The sequence below is a fragment of the Anolis sagrei genome, chromosome Y (assembly GCF_037176765.1).
Source record: "Anolis sagrei isolate rAnoSag1 chromosome Y, rAnoSag1.mat, whole genome shotgun sequence".
Taxonomy (NCBI): Eukaryota; Metazoa; Chordata; class Lepidosauria; order Squamata; family Dactyloidae; genus Anolis; species Anolis sagrei.
In genome coordinates this window covers 74,287,631-74,306,299 of record NC_090035.1, presented here as the reverse complement: position 1 = coordinate 74,306,299, position 18,669 = coordinate 74,287,631, and the positions used below count along the sequence as shown (strand labels likewise).

The 18,669-nt window shown below is 40.2% G+C and overlaps 1 protein-coding gene across 1 annotated transcript in view; it reads left to right on the top strand.

Annotated features, from left to right (window-relative positions):
* The first annotated feature begins 9,911 nt into the window (after positions 1 to 9,911).
* LOC132780610 (homeobox protein meis3) overlaps positions 9,912 to 18,669 on the top strand; it is a 79,587-nt gene continuing 70,829 nt past the window's right edge. Inside the window, exon 1 of the mRNA XM_067461838.1 lies at positions 9,912 to 11,312. Within this exon, the coding sequence (XP_067317939.1) occupies positions 11,301 to 11,312 (12 nt within the window). The 5' untranslated portion in view covers positions 9,912 to 11,300. The remainder of the gene's footprint in view (positions 11,313 to 18,669) is intronic.

Below are 18,669 nucleotides of genomic sequence, written 5' to 3'. Positions count from 1 at the left end.
TATAGTCATTGTATTTTATGGGTTGGTAGTATTTTATTGATTGATTGATTATGTTGTCAAAGGCTTTCATGGCTGGAATTGGGTTGCTGTGAGTTTTCCGGGGTTTAGGGCCATGTTCCAGAACCATTCTCTCCTGACATTTTCCCACATCTATCGCAGGCATCCTCAGAGCTGCAAGTCGCTTCTGGTGCAAGAGAATCAGCCATCTATAAAGACATTGCCCAGGGGATGCCGGAATGTGTTGCAATCTTTATAAAGATCTACAGAGATACTTTCAGGGAACACCCCAGCAAGCGAGAGTTCAAAAGTGGCAGGCTAAAACCCGGAACCTCAAGCCATGGCTGATACCAAATGAGAGACTCCCTCCTGGGCACACAGAAAACTGGTTGACTTGGAAGGCACTGAACAGACTGTGCTCTGGCACCACGAGATGTAGAGCCAACTTTAAGAAATGGGGCCACAAAGTGGAGTCCACGACATGCGAGTGTGGAGAAGAGCAAACCACTGACCACCTGCTGCAATGCAACCTGAGCCCTGCCACATGCACAATGGAGGACCTTCTTGCGGCAACAACAGAGGCACTCCAAGTGGCCAGATACTGGTCAAAGGACATTTAGTATAATGCCACGTTTTTAAAAATGTGTTGTTGACGGCTTTCATGGCTGGAATCACTGGGTTGTTGTAGGTTTTTTTGGGCTATATGGCCATGTTCTAGAAGCATTCTCTCCTGACGTTTCGCCTGCATCTATGGCAAGCATCCTCAGAGGTAGTTTGTGTTTTTAAATACATTACGAGTGTACCCTTGGTTCGCTTCTGATACAATAAATAAATAAATATCCTCACAACCTCTGAGGATGCCTGCCATAGATGTGGGCGAAACGTCAGGAGAGAATGCTTCCGGAATATGGCCATACAGTCCGGAAAACTCGCAGCAACCAAGAATATTGATTGTGATGAAATACATGCGGTGACATATGCAACCATTAATTTTATTCCTCTTACTACACTGTAATTGCATGAGGGAAAATAAATCCAAATTCTTCCCTTGGTTCCCCTTCTCCTCCGCATTTATTCTTCTGATGGATTTGTCATGTTTAAATGTCGGATTTTGGTGCAAAATACCATGCACATTAATGTTCTCTCTCTTTCTTTCTCATAGATCTTAACAAGCGCCAAATCCAACATGGAATTCAAAGAAAGCCAGGTAGCTTGACCATGCAAAATCCAATTAGACTGACAAGGTAGGCAGCATTTTTTACAGTATTCTCACCTGAAGAGTTGTCCGCAAACACCCGCCACCTATTATAGACAGAGAAAAGAAAAATACTTGCATTTATTTATTTATTTCACAGTTATAGAAACCTCACTTGCCTAGTTTCCAACAGACCTCACAACCTCTGAGCACGCCTGCCATAGATGTAGGCGAAACGTCAGGAGAGAATGCTTCTGGAACATGGCCAGACAGCCTGGAAAACTCACAGCAACCCATTATTGTTCTTGATTAGCAAAAAGGAAAGATTGGCACAACTCATAAGAAACGCATTGTATTGAAATTATTGTATATACTTGAATATAAGCCTAGTTTTTCAGCCCTTTTTTAGGCTGAAAAAGCCCTCCTCAGCTAATATTCAAGTCAAAGCTATTTATTATTTTACTCTGTTGTTATTATTATTATTACATTTATTATTTTACTCTATTTATTATTACATTGACATTATTTTACTCTATTTTTATTAAATAAAATTATTTTATTCTATTATTATTACATTTGTTATTTTGCTCTATTTATTATTATGTGACTCTATTTATTATTGTTATTATTACATTTATTTGTTTACTCTTATTTATTATTACATTTATTTTTTACTCTATTATTATTTTACTCTATTTATTATTGTTATTACATTTATTCTTTTATTCTATTTAATATTATTATATTTATTATTTTACTGTATTATTATTTTTATTACATCTATTCTTTTACTCTATTTATTATTGTTGTTATTATATTTATTCTTTTACTCTATTTAATATTAATATATTTATTTTACTCTATTTATTCTTCTTCTTATTACATTTACATTTTTACTCTATTATTATTTTATTACATTTATTATTTTACTCTATTTAATATTAATATATTTATAATTTTACTCTATTATATTTATAATTTTACTCTATTTTTCTTCTTATTATTACATTTACATTATTTTACTCTATTATTATTTTATTACATTTATTCTTTTACTCTATTTAATATTATTATATTGATTATTTTACTTCATTATTATGTTTATTATTTTACTCTATTTATTATTGTTGTTATTACATTTACATTATTTTACTGTATTATTATTTTTATTACATCTATTCTTTTACTCTATTTATTATTGTTGTTATTACATTTATTCTTTTACTCTATTTATTATTATAGCTTATTTTTTTACTCTATTTAATATTAATATATTTATTATTTTACTCTATTATTATATTTATTCTTTTACTCTATTTATTCTTATTATTACATTTACATTATTTTACTCTATTTTTATTAAATAAAATTATTTTACTCTATTATTATATTTATTATTTTGTTCTATTTATTATTATTTGACTCTATTTATTATTATTACATTTAGTCTTTTACTCTATTTATTTTTATTATTACATTTATTCTTTTGCTCTATTATTATTATTTTTCTGTATTTACTATTATTATTACATTTATTCTTTTACTATATTTAATATTACTATATTGATTATTTTACTCTATTATTATTTTTATTACATTTACATTATATTACTCTGTTATTATTTTATCACATTTATTCTTTTACTCTATTATTATTACATTTATTATTTTACTCTATTTATTCTTCTTATTATTACATTTACATTATTTTACTCTATTATTGTCACTACATTTATTCTTTTACTCTATTTAATATTAATCTATTTATTATTTTACTCTATTTATTCTTCTTATTATTACATTTACATTATTTTACTCTATTTTTATTAAATAAAATTATTTTCCTCTATTATTATATTTAATATTTTGCTCTATTTATTATTATTTTCCTCTATTATTATATTTATAATTTTCCTCTATTTATTTTTCTTATTATTATTACATTTACATTACTTCGTTCTATTATTGTTTTATTACATTTATTCTTTTACTCTATATTATTCTATGTTATTATTACATTTTTACTCTATTTATTATTATTATTATATTTATTATTTTACTCTATTTATTATTATGCTGCAAGTCGCTTCTGGTTGCAAACCACAGACCACCTACGGCAATGCAACCTGAGCCCTGCCCCATACACAATGGCCAAAGGACATTTAATAGGATACCAAGTCTGCAAACTTTGTGTTTTGTTTGTTTGTTTGGAGTCCAAAGCACCTGGAGGGCCCAAGTTTGCCCAGGCCTACTTTAGAATATTTCCAAGCTTTGTGGATATTTCAATGGTATAGATGTAAATAATTTGTAACATTCGCAGTGAAAATATAATGCAAAAGGAACTTTACAATTGAACATTAAGGGGGGGAAAAAAACATCCACAGATTATTTGCAGAACTCTTAAAGTGAACGATGAAGTCATCAAAATAACCCTAAGATTTGGAAAGGAGTTAGGCGAGATTCTCAGATTTAAAGATATACCATCAAATAGCAAATTTGGAATTATCCAGGATGTAATATTTCCAATTTCCAGTAAGTGTGTTTGGGAAGAGAATCGATGCATTTGGCTTCAAACTACAAGAGAGGAGATTCATCTGAACATTAGGAAGAACTTCCTGACTGTGAGAGCCGTTCAGCAGTGGAACTCTCTGCCCCGGAGTGTGGTGGAGGCTCCTTCTTTGGAAGCTTTTAAGCAGAGGCTGGATGGCCATTTGTCAGGGGTGATTTGAATGCAATATTCCTGCTTCTTGCCAGGGGGTTGGACTGGATGGCCCATGAGGTCTCTTCCAACTCTTTGATTCTATGATTCTATGACTGAACCAAAATAACTAAACCGAGGCTGTCATACTTTGGCCATTTCATGAGACAACATAGGAGACCCTAGTGGCACAATGGGTTAAACCCTTGTGCCAGCAGGACTGCTGACTGAAAGGTTGGTGGTTTGAGTCCAGGGAGCGGGGTGAGCTCCTGTCCTGCAGCTCCAGCTTCCCATGAAGGGAAATGAGAGAAGCATCCCCTGGGCAGCATCATTGCAGATGGCCAATTCTCTCACACCAGAAGCGACTGGCAATTTCTCATGAAAAAAAAGGTTGGAGGTTCGAATCTGGAAAGACCATGGATGAGCTCCCTCTGTCAGCTCCAGCTCCCCATGCTGGGACATGAGAGAAGCCTCCCACAAGGATGGTAAAACACCAAAACATCCGGGCATCCCCTGGGCAATGCCCTTGCAGCTGGCCAATTCCCTCACACCAGAAGCGACTTGCAATTTCTCATGAAAATAAAGGTTGGAGGTTCAAATCTGGGAAGAGTGCGGATGAGCTCCCTCTCTCAGCTCCAGCTCCTCATAAGGGGACATAATAGAAGCCTCCTACAAGGATGGTAAAACATCAAAACATTAGCGCATCCCATGGGCAAAGTCCTTGCAGACGGCCAATTCTCTCACACCAGAAGCGATTTGCAGTTTCTCAAGTTGCTCCTGACATGAAAAAAGGTCAGAGGTTCAAATCCAGGGAGAATGTGGATGAGCTCCCTCTGTCAGCTCTAGCTTCCCATGCGGGGATAGGAAAGAAGATTCCCACAAGAATGGCAAAACATCAAAACATCTGGGCATTGGCTAGGCAACGTCCTTGCAGACAGCCAATTCTCTCACACCAGAAGCGACTTGCAGTTTCTCAAGTCACTCAAGAGGCAACATGACCCACAAGGAAAAAATATCCTGCAAGTTCAAAGAAAAGGACGAACAAACACAATCCTGGAAGCTACGGCTCTGTGTTTCCAAGGCCTGAGCAGAGCTGTTCATAACAGAGTGTCTTGGAGGTCTCTCATTTGCATCCGAAATTAGAGCAATTAATAACAACGCATTACAACGATGACAACATATTAGCCTGCGCAGAGCCAAAGAGGCTTACGTTATTTAGTGGCTAAAATTACCAAAATTTGGTGCATTTCAGGAACAGTAACAGAAACAATGAGCAGTATCATAAAGTGGGTTGTTGTAGGTTTTTCCGGGCTATATGGCCATGGTCTAGAGGCATTCTCTCCTGACGTTTCGCCTGCATCTATCATAAAGTCTTTATCAGGGTTCATTTGACAAACTAACAAATTGCTAGAGTCAAAGAAAAAGTATACCAAATAAAACATTTTAAGCTTTTAGAGGCATTAAGGTTCTTATTTTATGGGATGCACAGCAGGAATCTAAGCCATGGATATAAGAATATAACCTACTGTTTCCTGTCATTCCCAACCAGAATCCCATATGCCTGGCTCTGGAGGATTTTCCTTCTTAGCTAGAGGTAGACTGCCCCTGAATAAGGAGTTTCCATTGAGCCATTCCTAGGAATGGGGCATCTATAAACCTGACCATAAACAGAGCTGTTCAGCAGTGGAACTGACTGCCGCAGAGTGAAGTGGAAGCTCCTTTTTAGAGGCTTTTAAACAGAGGCTGGATGGCCACCTGTCGGGATTGTTTTGAGACTAGATGGCCAATACGGGCTCTTCCAACTCTATGATTCTTGGGGTGCTGTGAGTTTTCTGGCCATGTTCTAGAAGCATTCTCTCCTGATGTTTCGCCTGCATCTATGACAGGCATCCTCAGAGGTTGTGAGGTCTCTTGGAAACTAGGAAAATAGGGTTTATATATCTGTGGGAAGTCCAGGGTGGGAGAAAGAACTCTTGTCTGTTGGAAGCAAGTGTGAATGTTGCAGTTGGCCCCCCTGATTAGCATTGAATGGCCTTAGAAGCATTCTCTCCTGATGTTTTGCCTACATTTATGGCAGGCATCCTCAGAGGTCTGTTGGAAACTAGAAAAATAGGGTTTATATATCTCTGGAATGTCCAGGGTGGGAGAAAGAACTCTTGTCTGTTGGAAGCAAGTGTGAATGTTGCAGTTGGCCCCCCTGATTAGCACTGAATGGCCTTAGAAGCATTCTCTCCTGATGTTTTGCCTGCATTTATGGCAAGCATCCTCAGAGGTCTGTTGGAAACTAGAAAAATTGGGTTTATATATCTTTGGAATGTCCTGGGTGGGAGAAAGAACTCTTGTCTGTTGGAAACAAATGTGAATGTTGCAATTGGCCCCCCTGATTAGCATTGAATGGCCTTAGAAGCATTCTCTCCTGATGTTTTGCTGCATTTATGGCAAGCATCCTCAGAGGTCTGTTGGAAACTAGAAAAATTGGGTTTATATATCTCTGGAATGTCCAGGGTGGGAGAAAGAACTCTTGTCTGTTGGAAGCAAGTGTGAATGTTGCAATTGACCACTCTCATTAGCATTGAATGGCCTTAGAAGCATTCTCTCCTGATGTTTTGCTGCATTTATGGCAAGCATCCTCAGAGGTCTGTTGGAAACTAGAAAAATTGGGTTTATATATCTCTGGAATGTCCAGGGTGGGAGAAAGAACTCTTGTCTGTTGGAAGCAAGTGTGAATGTTGCAATTGACCACTCTCATTAGCATTGAATGGCCTTAGAAGCATTCTCTCCTGATATTTTGCCTGCATTTATGGCAGGCATCCTCAGAGGTCTGTTGGAAACTAGGAAAATAGGGTTTATATATCTCAGGAATGTCCAGGGTGGGAGAAAGAACTCTTGTCTGTTGGAAGCAAGTGTGAATGTTGGAAGCTTTTAAAAAGAGGCTGGATGGCCATCTGTCAGGTGTGATTTGAATGCAATATTCCTGCTTCTTGGCAGGGGGTTGGACTGGATGGCCCATGAGGTCTCTTCCAACTCTTTGATTCTGTGTTTCTATAATTGGCCCCCCTGATTAGCATTGAATGGCCTTGACGCTTCAAAGCCAGTTACTTCCTGTCTAAGGGAATCCTTTGTTGGGAGGTGTTAGCTGGCCCTGATTGTTTCTTGTATGGAATCCCCCTGTTTTATGGTCTTGTAGCTTTCAGTACACCTGAGGTTCCTTAATATTGGGGACATTGAAGTATCTAAACCACCAGTTTGTATATCTATATGTATATATGCATATATGTAAACACACCTTCACATGCATATATGAGCACATAAATAATGAGAGAGGAATAGAGAATTGGAATATCCATTTCTGACTCAATCGCCTTTGGTTTTAACATCCATAACTAACATGACTATTGATGGGAGAAAGAATGCTTGTCTGTTTGAGGTAGTTGTGAATGTTTCAATTGGCCACCTTGATTAGCATTCAATGGCTCAGTAGTTTCAAGGTCTGGCTTCTGACTGCCTGGGGGAATCCTTTGTTGGGAGGTGATTAGCAATAACACCAGTATAAAACATAAATGCATAAAAAGTTAAAAACAGTAACAATTAGTTATATCATCACCCAATCACATAGTCACACATCCAATTCCAAATTATCATAACTGTCATCAAGTCCAGTTCCATGTTCAAAGTGCTGCTACACCCAGTAGCCAAAGGCCTGGTTCCATAACCACGATTTTAGTTTTTTTCCTGAAGGAAAGGAGGGAGGACGCTGATCTAATCTCGCTGGGGAGCGAATTCCACAAGCGGGGGGTCACCACCGAGAAGGCCCTGTCCCTCGTACCCACCAGACGCATTTGCGAAGCCGGTGGGACCGAGAGCAGGGCCTCCCCAGCAGATCTTAGACTATGAGGTGGAACGTAGAGGGAAATACATTCGGATAAGTAAGCTGGGCAGCGGATTCCACAGGCAGGGGGGTTACCACCGAGAAGGCCCTATCCCTCGTGTTCACCAAACGCGTTTGCGAAGCTGGTGGGACCGAGAGCAGGGCCTCCCCAGCAGATCTTGGACTATGAGGTGGAACGTAGAGGGAGATATGTTCAGATAAGTAAGATGGGCAGTGAATTCCACAGGCAGGGGGGCACCACCGAGAAGGCCCTATCCCTCGTCCTCACCAGACGCGTTTGCGAAGCTGGTGGGAATGAGAGCAGGGCCTCCCCAGCAAATCTTAGACTACGAGGTGGAATGTAGAGGGAGATATGTTCAGATAAGTAAGATGGGCAGTGAATTCTACAGGCAGGGGGGCACCACCGAGAAGGCCCTATCCCTCGTCCTCACCAGACGCGTTTGCGAAGCTGGTGGGAATGAGAGCAGGGCCTCCCCAGCAGATCTTAGACTACGAGGTGGAACATAGAGGGAGATACGTTCGGATAAGTAAGCTGGGCAGCGAATTCCACAGGCAGGGGGTCACCACCAAGAAGGCCCTATCCCTCATCCTCACCAGACGCGTTTGCGAAGCTGGTGGGACCGAGAGCAGGTCCTCCCCAGCAGATCTCAGACTACGAGGTGGAACGTAGAGGGAGATACGTTCGGATAAGTAAGCTGGGCAGCGAATTCCACAGGCAGGGGGTCACCACCGAGAAGGCCCTATCCCTCGTCCTCACCAGATGCGTTTGCGAAGCTGGTGGGATTGAGAGCAGGGCCTCCCCAGCAGATCTTAGACTACGAGGTGGAACGTAGAGGGAGATACGTTCGGATAAGTAAGCTGGGCAGCGAATTCCACAGGCAGGGGATCACCACCGAGAAGGCCCTATCCCTCGTACTCACCAGATGCGTTTGCGAAGCTGGTGGGATTGAGAGCAGGGCCTCCCCAGCAGATCTCAGACCAAGAGGTGGAACGTAGAGGGAGATACATTCGGATAAGTAAGCTGGGCAGCGAATTCCACAGGCAGGGGGTCACCACCGAGAAGGCCCTATCCCTCGTCCTCCCCAGACGCGTTTACGAAGCTGGTGGGATTGAGAGCAGGGCCTCCCCAGCAGATCTTAGACTACAAGGTGGAACATAGAGGGCGATACGTTTGGATAAGTAAGCTGGGACGGAACTGTACAGGGCTTTATAGGCCAAGACCAGTAACAATTAGTTATATCATCACCTGATCTAAACTCGCTGGGGAGCGAATTCCACAAGCGGGGGGTCACCACCAAGAAGGCCCTGTCCCTCGTCCCCACCAGATGCGTTTGCGAAGCCGGTGGGACCGAGAGAAGGACCTCCCCAGCAGACCTTGTGGAACGTAGAGGGTGGAACGTAGAGGGAGATACATTTGGATAAGTAAGCTGGGACGGAACCATATAGGGCTTTATAGGCCAAGACCATCACTTTGAATTGTGCTTGGAAGTGGACCGGCAACTAGTGGAGCTGACATATCAGGAGGGGTGGTGTCACCAAAACAATGACAGCAAATCAGGAGGGAGGATGCTGAACTAATCTTGCTGGGGAGCGAATTTCACAAGCAGGGGGTCACCACCGAGAAGGCGCTATCCCTCGTCCCCACCAGAAACATTTGCGAAGCTGGTGGGACCAAGAGTAGGGCCTTAGACTACGAAGTGGAACGTAGAAGGAGATACCTTCGGATAGGTAAACTGAGCCGGAACCGTATAGGGCTCTATAGGCCAAGACCATCACTTTGAATTATGCTTGGAAGTGGATCGGCAACTAGTGGAGCTGACATAACAGGGGGGGGGGGGGGTGTCACCAAAACAATGACAGCAAATCAAGAGTGACACAGAAACAGATGCCGGAGAAGAAGCCCGGAGATGAGGACAATGCTGGGTGGTGCGAGGGATGGAGGAAGAAGCCAGGCCAGGGATGCGATGCTGGCAGAAGGTCTCCATCACCATCGTCTTCTGCCCCAGTCCATGCATCCGATGCCTTCACCTCCAAGCCTGGACTCCCTAAGAGCCAGGCAGGGAATGGGTTAATGTGTAGACCCTTCTACTTCCGGATGTGTTCATAGCTCAGGGCTGTGGAGCTGGAAGAGGAGAGCATCTTTCTTTCTCTGCCTCCCCTCCTCCTCCTCCTCATCTTCATCTCCCCATCTAGATAGAATAGAAAGGAGAGCATCCAAACAGAAAGAGAGAGAGAGAGAGGGTGCCCAGAGAGGAGGATAAACACACACTAAATACAATATTATCCAAATGATGGGTATTGTCATCTTCGCCCCAATCTTTATTTTTTTTTTTCAACCGCTCTCCATAAAGAATTAGGTTGACAGGTCACTTGGGTCCCTTGACTCCCCACATCCAGGCCCCCCATCCCTCTCCTGTCCAAGACCTACGGCTGCTTTAAGAGGAGGAGGAGACCAGGAGAAACTGACAAGCCCATCTTGTGTGTGTCTCTCTCTGTGTGCGCCTCCTCCTCCTCCTCCTCCTCTGTCTCTCTTCCCCCCCATCCCTGACTGGCCGGCCCTCTCTGTTTGCCAAGGAGAAGGGGGCTCCATAGGGGTGGGTGGGAAGGCAGGCAGGCGAGAAACCCTCCTGGGTGAGGGGGGGCTTTGGGGACCCTCGGAGGAGCCCCCCCACACCTCCTTTCCCACCTTCTCTCTTTTCTCTCCTCCTCTTTTCCACCCCCCTCTTTGCTTCTTTTTGTGTATGTGTGTGTGTATGTGTGTGTATACATCCCTTGCATCTTGGCTTTGATAGGATTGAAACCACAACCATTTAAAAGCAAGGAGGAGGAGGAAAGGGGGAGATAGTGGATGTGATGTCCATGTTTTGAAGGAGGGGGGAAAAAAAGAAAGAGAAAGAAATCAAGGCGGAAGAGACAAGAGTGTGAGAGTGTTTTGGAAGAAGGGGTGGCACTGGGTCATCATCACACATCCCTTCTCTCTCCTCCTTTCTAATTACTATATATATATATATTCTACAAGGACCATCACTTATATCCGTTCAGCACTTGATGGACAGCCCAAATCTGGAAGATAAGAAGGTCTACTTGGAAGAAAAGAGATTTCTACAAGCAAGGAAAGAATAATCCCTTCTTTTTCTTTTACACACACACATATCACATTCATGGGAATCTCATGCCGGCATCAAACTCGCTTTCCTGCTTAGCTTTCTCTTTGGCTGAATTATTTGTTCTTGTTTTTGTTTACATTTTCCGAAATTGTTCTTCTATGGACCGTTTGAACTCTTGAGCAAACTGTTCTTCCTTTTGGAAGGATTTTTAATATTTTTTTGGCCATAGTTTTTTTTTCTTTTGGTCCTCCCTCTCTCTTCGATTTGGCTGAAATGATGGGAAGCAGAATGAAAGACCCCTTCTTTGGGAAAGAGTGAAGTTTTCCTGGAGTCCCCAAGAGGAGCCGTCTCCCCCCAAAGCGGGGGAGAAGCCCAAGGAAAAGGAAACCTGGAGGGAAAACTTTGGAAGATCTGATGGCACAAAGGGTAAGGTGATGATGCTCCAGATGCCTCTTGTTTCCCCCCTCTTTTCCCATGCCTCTTGTTGTCGTTGTGACTTGGAGTTTTCTTTAAAAATGACATTGTAAACAAAGAATCCCTGACTTGTTAACTTCCAAAGTCAACTCTCTTTCAGGCTCTTTTTGGTCCTATTTTGGAGAATGAATTCTTTTCCTGCGTGTCTTGATTCTTAAGTTTTACAGAAAACTCTTCTACTTTAGGTTTTGAATTTGTTTTGCTTCCTAAACTCCATTTCCCCTTCCATCCGCAAAACATAAACAATTCACTGGGTTGTTGTGTGTTTTCTGAGCTGAATGGCCATGTTCCAGAAGCATTCTCTCCTGATGTTTCGCCTGCATCTATGGCAGGCATCCTCAGAGATTGTGAGGTCTGTTGGAAACTAGGAAAGTTAGGTTTATATATCTATTCTTTCTCCCACCCTGGACATCCTTCCACAGATATATACTAGTTTCCAACAGACCTCACAACCTCTGAGGATGCCTGCCATAGATGCAGGCAAAATGTCAGGAGAGAATGCTTCTGAAACATTATACAGCCCAGAAAACACATAACAACCCAGTTGATTCCAGCCATGAAAGCCTTCGATAATACAATAAATAATTCAGCTCAAACTTTTGCTTTGTCAATATGTTATTGTACTTTCTTCCCAACTTCATCATCCGAACCATTCTGATTTGTAAATATTTTTCTTTCTTTCCCATTCAAACCTTTTAGTTGGCAAGTGTCAAGTGGAATTGGGAAAGTGGGCATACAGTGGAAGGAGAGAGACAAAAAATATGCCTTTCCCCCCAAAACTTTGAAATTATCCCCTTCTTCCGAGGAGAAATAATAGCTCTTGTGTCCGTTTCCCCCCAAATACTATTTGGTCCTATTTTGGAGAGCAAAACAAACAAACAAACAAGAATGAATTATTTCCCTGTGTGTCTTGATTCTTAAGTTTTACACAAAACTCTTCTACTTTGGGTTTTGGATTTGTTTTGCTTCCCAAAGTCCCTTTCCCCTTCCATCCGCTAAACATAAACAATTCAGCCCAAACTTCTGCTTTGTCAATGTGTTATTGTACCCTTTTATTTCCCACTTCATCATCCGAACCATTCTGATTTGTAAATATTTTTCTTTTTGTCCCATTGACACCCTTTAGTTGGCAAGTGTCAAGTGGAATTGGGAAAGTGGGCAAACAATGGAAGGAGGGAGAGAAAAAAAATATGCCTTTCCCCCCCAAAAAACTTGAAATTACCCCTTCTTTCAAAGAGGAATAATAGCTCTTTAAGAATGTTTGTGTCCGTTCCCCCCAAAATACTATTTGGTCCTGTTTTGGAGAGGAAAACAACAATAGCTTTTTAAGAATTTGTTCTGGTCAGTGACCGTAATAAAGTTTTGTATTGGATTGTAAGGTTTGTGTCCCGTCTCCCCCAAATACTATTTAAAATGATACAGATTTGGCTCAAAATCCAACCCCATATTTAGGAGATTTGTGAAAGTCTCCATAGCAAAATAGAGGCACAGGGTGTCTTTGAGGAGGGACAAAACCCCTCCCCAAAAGTCTCTCTTTTAGGGCAAACTCTTCCTTGACTTTCCTCGGCCCTTTGGCTTTGATTCGGGGCTGCTCATTTCAAAGCCTCAATGGGGCTGCTTTGTGGCATTTTGTGATGCCTTTCTAAAGTTTTTCCACTCCCTTATTCTCCTTTGACCCCCCTCCATGGAGCCGCAGAAAGGGACTGGCCCCCTTGAAAGGCCGGGGTTAATGTGTCTTGAATGTGGCCGGTTGTAAGAAATCCCCAAAACTTTCTTTTCTTTCTCTCTCTATGGGACGCTAAATTCCCAGCCATCACCATGTAGTTATATACATATATATACACATATAGAGAGTTGCAATTTTTTTTTAAAAAAATGTTGCAACAAACCTATTTTGAAATCCAGCTTTGCAAAATGCAATGCAACGACGAGATTCCCGAGCGACACAAAATTTTGTAAATGTTTTTTTCTGCAAGGAAATTGTTTTCTGATGCAAAGTTTTGTAAGCCGTTGGGAGATAATTTTCCCAACTTTTTTTCCCCATTGAAAGGCAGTGTTTGCCTATAATGTAATATAATATAATATAATATAATATAATATAATATAATATAATATAGATAATTTCCCCAACTTTTTTCCCCATTGAAAGGCAGTGTTTGCCTATAATATAATATAATATAATATAATATAATATAATATAATAATATAATATAATATTATAATATAATATAATATAATATAGAAAGTTTTTTTAATTATAGATATATTGGTAGAAACATACAATCTTCAAAAATACAAGTATTTTTCCTCAATCCCACCATCTCTCCATTCCCTCCTGAGAACTTCTACTCTTGATTTCTCATTTCATAATACAAAGGTACAGAAATACTATTAAATATTTATATCTCAGGATGTTTTTCTATTATTATTATTATTATTATTATATATTATATTATTATAATCAATTAATTCCTCAAAGTCAAAGCAAAAGGATGGGAAGCGCTTTCAAACTTCTTGTGCTAAATTGACATGATGCAAAACTTTATTAGAATTCGAACTTAATGGAAATGTGTTTTTTTTCTGCATCCAAGGAGTTTAGCAATCCTTTTTGAGAACCTCCAAAAAAAACCCCACTTATCTCTCCCCAAATAATTAAGAAATTGTTTTAAATCTGTAGTTTTGAAAACTACACTTTTGTCAAAAAAAAGAAAGATCTATGGAGCTGAAAAGTGAGGTTTCGCAGATGAAGGCAGAGAGAGGTTAAATGCTTCTGTCCTTCTGTATACAAAGCAGCCGAGATAAAGGCGAGATTTAAATAAGAATAGTTGGCCGGGTAGGAAAATGTCACACTTTTTTTCCTGGGGGGGGGGGGGGGGGGGGGGAAGAGAGGGAGATGTGGGGCCAGCAAAGGTTTTCTTTAATCTCAGAGTTGAATGTGCTTAGTGGAAGTTGGATGAATGATTGTAATTAATGTAATATTTAAAATACTAATAATACTTTATTTATATACCACCTTATCTCCCCAAGAGGATTCAGGACGATTTCCAACATAAGGCAAAACATTCAATTGCCATACAACACAATTAAATATCATAAAGCATAAACATCAAAATTCTACAATCAACCAAAATGTAAAATCCAGTTTCAATATATAATATTTGTTTCACAAATTTCCTTTAAAACCAAGGGAAAAGAATGGAGGAAGAAAGAAATGCCAAAGACATGGATGAATGGTGACTCTTTTAGTTTGGGAAAGTCTGAAGAAGGCTGGGAGGAAGTTAATTCATATATTTTAGAGGAAGGAAACTGGCCAATCCAGCTCCTTTAGAGACCCCGATGCATTTCATGGTGTCGCCATAAGTCCACAGGCAACTTGAAAGCACATACGCATGATACCCATTTTCTTTTTCCAAAACCAGAACCCCAGTTTCAGAAGTATTGCAATTGAACTTGCTTGAGAGGCCATCGAGATGTGCAGCGTCCGAATCCCAGCTTGGAAAACCTAATGTGTGTGTTTAATCCCTCTGTCTGGAAAGTTCAGCGCCTTTCCAAATTCCCATGGCTTTCGAAGTTTGCCGAGCTCTCTCTTTCTCTTGTTCGTTGACCAAAAACACAACACATTTAATAAATTAACTGATGGGATCATTTTGAAGAGGAAGAGAAGTTTTGCAGATGGGTTTCCAAAAATCAGGAGCAAGATCAGCAACTCTGCCGGTTGGTTAGCAAGGAATTGTGTGCATGTTAGGAAAGAGAGAGAGAGATTAAATGATGAGGATGTTTAGATTCCCTTTTGGATTTTTATCTCTCTTCACACAAGGCAGCAAATATTGTTCTGATGAAGAAGGGGGGAGTTTGAAATTGACGAGTCGGAATGGTGTGAAATTGCCTTAAGTGGCAAAAAGTTTGCCCAAAAAGGAAGAAAGAAAGAAAAACAGGAAGACAGACAGAGAGAGAGAGAGAGAAGGAAGGAAGGAAGGAAGGAAAGAGAGGGAGGGAGGAAAGAAAGAAAGAAAGATGAAGGAAAAAAAGGAAGGAAGGAAAAAAGAAAGAAGGGGAAAGAAAGAAAGAAAGAAAGAAAGAGGAAGGAAGGAAGGAAGGAAGGAAGGAAGGAAGGAAGGAAGGAAAAAGAAAGGAAGGAAAGAAGGAAGGAAGGAAGGAAGAGGGAGAAAGAAAGAAAGAAAGAAAGAAAGAAAGAAAGAAAGAAAGAGAAAGAAAGGAAGAAAGACAGGAAGAAAAAGACAGGAAGGACAGGAAAGAAGGAAGGAAGGAAGACAGGAAGAAAGAAAGAAAAAAAGAAGGAAGGAAGAAGGAAAAAGAAAGAGGGAGAAAGAAAGAAAGAAAGAAAGAAAGAAAGAAAGAAAGAAAGAAAGGAGGGAGGGGGGAAGGAAAGACAGAAAGAAAGAAAAAAGGAAAGAAGGAAAGAAGAAAAGGGAGAGAGAATGAGAGAATGAGAGAAAGAAAGAAAGAAAGAAAGAAAGAAAGGAATTAAAAAGGAAGGAAGGAAGGAAGGAAGGAAGGAAGGAAGGAAGGAAGGAAGGAAGGTAGGATGGAAGGAAGGAAAAGAAAAGAAAAAAAGAAGGATGGAAGGAAGGAAGGAAGGAAGGAAGGAAGGAAGGAAGGAAGGAAGGAAGGAAGGAAGGAAGGAGAAGATGGAAAATGTCAACTAAAGAGGATGCTGAAGTTTGGGGTTAGGGTGTTGAATGGTTACAAAAAGAAATAGTGACCATTGTCCTTATATTATGGGTTTTCCAAGCCAGGATGTGGATGGAGATAGATAGAAATTAACATTATCTGGAGTTTGAGGTTTGTGGGAGAAGAAGGACGAGCAAACCAAACCAGGATGCGGGAAAGAGGAACCAGAGATGGCCGCGTTAGGGACAACTGTAATAGGCTAGAGGGCCAATTTTTTGACCACCAATTCATTTAAAAAATAAGAATATACTCCTGGTTTTGAAAAAATAATTCAACACTTTGGGGGAACCCTGTGATTCATCTGAATTGATGTTCTTACAGAGTCCTGACAAAGTCTATTTTTGAGCAGGAAACAAAATTTAAAAAGAAGGAAATCTAGATGATGATGATGATGATGATGATTGTGTTTATTTATATCCCACTTTTTCTTTCCTCCATGAGACTCAAAGATTGGGAAAAATGTGTCGCATATGGCCTGTGATCCCCTTACTTTATCCATCTGTGTCCTATAACTTTATTTGCTCTGTGCGGACACATGTTTATCACCAGGAGCGGGGAGAGCGTCCCAAGCAGTCTATAACTTACTGTTTTATTTCCGCTTCCTCGGGCACAATTTCCCACAATTTCTCATCTCATACCAGGACCACAGAACTTTTTTGAATGTGAAGAGTAACCCCGAAATTTGTAGGAAGATCATAATGAATATTGTATTGTCAAAGGCTTTCATGGTCGGAATCACTGGGTTGTTGTGAGTTTGACCATGTTCCAGAAGCATTCTCTCCTGATGTTTCACCCACATCTGTGGCAGGCATCCTCAGAGGTTGTGAGGTCTCACAATCCCTGAGGATGCCTGCCATAGATGCAGGTGAAATGTCAGGAGAGAATGCTTCTGGAACATGGTCATACAGCCCGGAAAACTCACATCAACCCATTATGAATATTACTTCCATGCCTATTTTTACCAAACAGATGTATAGAGTATAGTGAATCATAATAACAATAGTAATATAATACAGCTTTGTCAACTAATGCAGCCAACAGTATCGGAAAGGCAAGGGCCAAAGAGTCAACACACAGGAATATTATTAAGGAAAAAACAGAAGAGTTACGGAATCAATTCATAAATGGACACTTGTGATTGGTCGTTCCTCTGGGAGATCAACTACACTTGAGTTTTTGGCGTCCTGAAAGCATCGACCTCTAAATAAGTATTCTTCCCCATGACATATCCCTTCGTTGCGTGAATTCCCAGCAATGCGGAAAGTGAGGCATTAAAAACCATTCATTCCCCTTTAGAACTATAACTCTTCCTATCTTTGCTCAGTTCTCCTTGGTTGGGTCCCTTTGCCCCCTTTCCGTGAGATGCCGGCTTCAGTGTCTAAACCCTGAAGTGGCTGTAAGGGTGAGGCGTTTGGGGGGATATTCCACAGGATTCTTATTTAGGGGTGCAAGACCCCCATGTCACCCTCCTTGTCTGTATACCCCTTTCCTAGGGTCAGATTTAAATAAAATACCCCTGATTTTGGTGATATGCTTGTAGTGGAAATGGACAGATTGGGGCATCTATATAGGACGGCAGGGAAGGAAGGGGCACGACCCTCATTTCCTCCTGATTACCTTATGATTTGCGTGTGCGTGTGTGTGTGTGTGTGTCAAATCATAGCATCATAGTATCCTGGAATCATGATATCATGGAATCGTGGAATTATAGCATCATAGAATGGAATCATAGTATCCTGGAATCATATTATCATGGAATTATAGTATCATAGAATTGTGGTACCATGGAATCATAGAATCACAGAATCATGGAATTATAGTATCATAGAATTGTGGTATCATGTTATCCTGGAATCATATTATTATGGGATTATAGTATCATAGAACTGTGGTATCATGATATCCTGGAATCATATTATCATGGAATTATAGTATCATACAATTGTCGTAACATGGTATCCTGGAATCATATTATCATGGAATCATATTATCATGGAATTATAGTATCATAGAATTGCGGTATCATGGAATTATAGTACCATAGAATCATAATATAACGGAATCACGGCATCATGTTGTCATAGAATCAGAGAATTATAGTATCATGGAATCACAACATCATGGAAGCATAGAATCACAGAAACATGGAATTATAGTATCATAGAATCATGGCATCATGCTATCCTCGAATCATATTATCATGGGATTATAATATCCTAGAATTGTGGTATCATGATATCCTGGAATCATATTATCATGGAATTATAGTATCCTAGAATTGTGGTATCATGGTATCCTAGAATCATATTATCATGGAATTATAGTATCCTAGAATTGTGGTATCATGGAATCACAGAATCATGGAATTATAGTACCAATAGAATCATAATATAATGGAATCATGGCATCATGTTGTCATAGAATCAGAGAATTATAGTATCATGGAATCATAACATCATGGAAGCATAGAATCACAGAATCATGGAATTATAGTATCCTAGAATTGTGGTATCATGGTATCCTGGAATCATATTACCATGGGATTACTACCCTGTGTCGCCTTCGGGCTGAAATGGGCGGGATAGAAATAATGTAAATAAATAAATAAATAAATAAA